The 5424-nt window shown below is 32.2% G+C and overlaps 1 protein-coding gene across 1 annotated transcript; it reads right to left on the minus strand.

Moving 5' to 3' along the window:
• Window positions 1–1476: 1476 nt before the first annotated feature.
• Window positions 1477–1998, minus strand: LOC112680761 (zinc finger protein 768-like). The gene has a single exon (XM_025550949.1). It carries the CDS (start codon window positions 1996–1998, stop codon window positions 1477–1479), a length of 522 nt encoding a protein of 173 aa, XP_025406734.1.
• Window positions 1999–5424: the final 3426 nt, after the last annotated feature.

The following is a 5424-nucleotide window of genomic DNA, read 5'->3' on the forward strand; positions in this document are numbered from 1 at the left end:
ATTTGAGAGGTTATAGTTGTGAAGTTAGACTTTGCAATATACAACCGTCTTGGTTGAGCTGAATACGCGAACTGAATAATTATTTTGTTGCTATCATAATATATGGAACCTATCAATATAACTTATTTTTTAATATTTTACAGTATCAATTGACTACTAGAATCATTCTCTAGTTAATTTATAGAAATATAGTTTATCTTAAAAGTTGAAATGTAGGTATTAAACCACTGAACAATAAAAAAATCAAATAATGAATTACCTATTGCAGGAAATTAAATAAAACTTATAGATGGTAGATAATAGTCCAAAAATGATATTTTTTTCTGTTTAAGACAATTGTTTTTTTTTTTTTTTTTTGAATCAAATATTTTAAACGATTTAAACAACACCGGATTTGGTTAAACTAAATTATCAAATCATGTTTTAAACATCTTAACTTGGGTATACTCGTATATTGTTTCTAAAATTGTGGCGTCGTTTGCTGCTGCTCGTACTCCGTACTACCTCATACTTTGGGCCCAAAAAGACCAACTGCTATACTCCACGTACCGAGTACGCGTGACATAGGCCATAAGTCATCTACCTGATATATATGATCCGATACCTAACCTAACCAGCAGCGCTCAAACCAAGAAATTAAGACAAATTAAAATTAAGTTCTTGAAGACCACGAATGTCGATTTCACTCATAGAAAATGATATACTTATCAATGATTCGCTTTTTAATTTGTTTCTTCGTACCAAGTATAAAAAAAAATAATAAGATTTGACACGAACAATGTTATATTGTTTTTCCTTTTTCATTTACCAGTACTTTAACATTCCATTTGACGATAAACAGTTGAACGCGCATACCTGCTTATGTAAGGTACCACAGTTTATTATATTTATATTAGTAGCGCTCAAACCAAGAAATGTAGAAAAATTAAAATGTACGAAGACCACGCGAATGCCGGTTAAAAACCAGCAACTCGCAGAAAACGATGTACTTATCAATGATTCGCTTTTATGTTGTTTCTTCTTATAACACTTCTTCGTTTGACGAAAGAAAACTTAACGTATCTACCTGCTTGCGTAACGTAACGATTTAACTAATAATAATATTTGAATTGGATTAAGATACGTGTCTGCGGATCCCTAATATGTCTATCATTGTAGCTCGTTGAGCTCCTCCAAACGTCCCGCGTCCTTGGCTAGCTCACATCCCAGAGACGCGGGATACGGTATCCGAACTCCGTCAAATAATCGGATCGCCGAGTTGGATCCGCGACGGGACGCGCACGGTACGCTTCGCACAATGAATATAACAGCACAACGGGTGATAATATTATAGTTATTATAATGTAACGCACAGAATTAATACAATCGCTGCACCGTTTGATGGGTAAGTGTTTTTTCATTATTTTCATTCATTTGTTTTTTAACCGACCACGCCACCGCCGCTATCCGAACATCTGCCGAAAACTTTTCTCATCTTCAGGGGGCCTTGAACCCGTGCTTCGTACGGATGTGTTTGTCCAGGTAGCCGGGCCGCACGTACGTCTTGCCGCACACTGCGCACAAGCACGATTTGAGCCTTATGTGCGAACGTACGTGCTCGGCCAGGTTGTTGCGGCGGGTGAATGCCCTGTGGCACACGCTGCACGCGTATGGCGCCGCGCCTCTATGCGCCTTCTCGTGGTCCGCGGCTGTCGAGCCCTGTTTGTACGTGTCGCCGCACACGGGGCTTGCGGGTGACCCAGGCCCCGGGCGCCCATGCACTGCGTCCACGTGCAGGACCAGGCTCTTCTCCAAGAACGCCGCTGGACACCACGGGCACACCTTCGGCTTGTCCGAGTGATTGGTCCGCATGTGGTCCACCAGCTTAGGGTAGCTGATGATCCTGCTCAGGCACGACCAGCACCGGAACGGCTTCAGCACTGGTTCGACGAAGCCACCTCCTTTATCCTGCTCCTGGTCCTGCGCGGCTACCAACACTCGGTCCCCGTGGGCTTCCATTAGCGGCTTTCCGAATGGCTCCGGGAGAAGTTTTCAAAAGTTCCCGCGACGCTTGTCGGTTTGGACGGTTCTAACTGATTCGCTAATGCTGTACTCCTACTATACTGCTATACGGTAACGGTTATCTGAGAAGCTCTGTACTCTGTGGTGATGAACCGGTACATAAATTTCAAACGCTCACGTTCGTCTGCGTTTGTTTATCTTCTTCGCGTTTGCAACGAGTTTGTTTGTCACCCATCGTTAGGGATACGGTTTCCCGGTAAATTGTGCAAGCCGAATAATTTTATGCACGCGATAAACAATGGAATATGACTCGTTAGACGGGGGAGGACGATCTGAAACCACCTGTCGAGATTACGCGTCAAAACTAATATTTGAATACTTCGTTTCCCATCGGTGTTGGGTGACGAAAACCATCGGAACGCCGTCGTCAAAATTTTTTCACGAATTACGATGAATATATTTTATTACACTCAGTTCTCAAACCACAGGTGAAGAAACTATTGACGTTCTCAGGAGCACGATTTTTATTTAAGTATAAAATTGTAAGCCACATTCAGTGGCGGATAGGCATATATTTTTTTTTACCTGGAAGGAAATGGAAGGGCCTAAATAGGTTAGGCCTCCTAAAAAATAAGCCGTTCGCTTTGCTCGCAACATATTATTATGTAACAATATAATACATAATTATTTTTCAAATTTTTCGTAGTACTAGTAAGTACAGTTATTTTGATTTTTAATGATTCACTATTTAACGCAACTTTATCAACTATGGTAACTGAACAAATATAAGTTAAAATTTCTTTTTCTACACTAATGAGAATGAAACTTTTTAAATGGTCTTGAGTGATAGAGTTTCTCAAATAATTTCTAATATATTTTAATTTTGAAAAACTATGCTCACAACCTACTTGTGATTCTGAAAATGTTAAAAGTAGTTTATAAGATAAATACAGAACCGGATAAGCTTTAGTGTACAAATTATAGTTAACTAAAATACTAAAACAACAAGCAACACAACACTTGAAAGATGTGATAGTATTATCTACTAAGTGAATACTAATTCTTTTGGCTCGTTTTCTACAATTAAACCAAAAAGTAAATTCATATTAAGTAAAATTATAAGCATGCTGTAGGTCTCATAATATAAATTAACTATTATTTAAAAGCCATATATATAGGTACGTACTAGTATTATTAACTAGTTCATCTGTAGTATCTTCAAAACTTTTATTTTGAGTTATGTACATTTGTACAGTTTATTTTAAATTTATCCCGTTTTGAAACAAAGTTTATGTACTCTAGACCAGTGCTTCTCAACCTTTTTTGTTATAGGGCTCTTTAAAATTAATGTAAAACCATCAAGGCCCCCCTCAATTAAACTCAATAATTGTTTATTGTTAATGATATACTAAATTTACATGCACTATTTGCATGCACAAATGATAAACATTGTCGGCATCTATGTTTATATTGTTTTTATCTGTAAATCAAAATATTTTATAAAAATTGTAATGCAATTCTTGCTAAAAAATGAAATTTCAAATAAAAATTAAACAATTTTTATTATTTGTATTTAAATTCAATAGATGGTAGAGACAGATGGATACTTTACACATTAAATGCATACAAATGCTGCACTATGTGCATTGTATTTTTATACTTATTAGTTATTTTTAATATATTATACACTATTAACCAAACACAATCATCAATATTTATTAATATTGTTGTATCTAGTTAAGCCCACATACAAATATCACTAAATTAAATTTATTTGGTAATATTTAGATTCAAATTTCAAGTATAGAAAATCAAAATAATGCTTTTGTTAACAATAATGGTATGTACCAACAAAATCATCTTTTTTTCAAAATTAAAAAAAAATAATAATATCTACTGATCAATTAAATGCAGGCCAAATGGATTTGCTGCATCACATTTTACAAGAACAAATTGAGATTAAATTAGTGCTCAATCGAATTTTATCGAAATTAGAGAATTTAGAAGGAAATTCTAAACAAAATACAAGTACTTATTTAGAAACAGATTTTTTAAACTATTTTCTAATAAATAACCAAGACCAATTGAATAAAGTTAATGATTTTATTTTAAACGAATTAGGATTCATTGATAAACTAGTATGTAACAACTAGGGTTTTAAAAATTCATGAAATTTATTTTCTTGAAATATTTCATGAAAAATTTCATAAAAAATTCATGAAATATTTCATTTCCATGAAAAATAAAAATAAAATATTTATTATATCTAAAAGTATGGTTAATTCGTAAACCTTGGTTGACAAGTGATACCTAACTGATAACTTATTAATTATTAATGTTTTCTGAGTGTAATCAATATATTATTTCTAATCATCTATAACCGAACACGTTTAAAAGAAAAAAAAATATTTTTCATAATTTCATTGAAATATTTCATTTGAAATATTTCAAGTGAAATATTTCAAATTTAAAACCCTAGTAACAACTAATAATTATGTTAAATTAATTTTGATAAATATTAAGTTAGTGTTTTTTAAAGGCATATTTTTTTAAATCCATTGGAGGAAATGATCAAAAGAAAATCATATTAATAGAGCTTTGAGCAAAATCTTTATTATCATTAAATTATTATTAATTTTATTTATTAAATTTATTATCATTTATTAAACATTATTATCAGATGAATTTGTAATAAGTGTTACAGATGTAAAATATAAATGTTTTTTGTACCAATATCACATAATAAGGCAATTGTAACAACATTAGTTCATAGTATACTATGAACTAATGTTGTTACATGTATACATCTGAGTTCTGCTAGTTATTCATATTAAAATTGTTAATATTTGGTATCTATTTTATTTATTACATTATTATATTTATTTTATTGATGTATTATATTTAAATATACTATAACATAATTATGTATGTAAATATGTTTATAAAAATAAATAATATTTGATCTTGAAAACTGTATTGTAATTATAATACCTATAGGTTGTTGAGTACCATTGTCCTGTCTTTAGTTTATTTAATTTTAAATGCAGTGGCGTATTTACGATGGGGGGGTCCAGGGGTACTGACCCCCCTCCCTCGGAACCTCTCAAAATAATAAAAAATTAACAACAATTCTTACATATTTGCAGAATTGGCTATGTTAAATATTCACAGGAAAGTTGAAATTATTGTTGAAGTGATAGAGGAGTTGGCCAAAAAATCGAGACAACTGGAATTTATTTTATAACAAGTTTCATACTGTATTCAATTATCATATATATTTAAAAAAAATATTAATATTGTTAATCACATTATATAAAAGGTTTAATCAAAATTGTAAGAAAATTAATAATCATGTAAAAATTCAAACATTGTATTAATCATAAATTTTGTAAACCATATCATATCATGTTAAAAAAAAAAAAA

The sequence above is a fragment of the Sipha flava genome, unplaced genomic scaffold (assembly GCF_003268045.1).
Source record: "Sipha flava isolate LNK unplaced genomic scaffold, YSA_version1 18071_pilon_pilon, whole genome shotgun sequence".
Taxonomy (NCBI): Eukaryota; Metazoa; Arthropoda; class Insecta; order Hemiptera; family Aphididae; genus Sipha; species Sipha flava.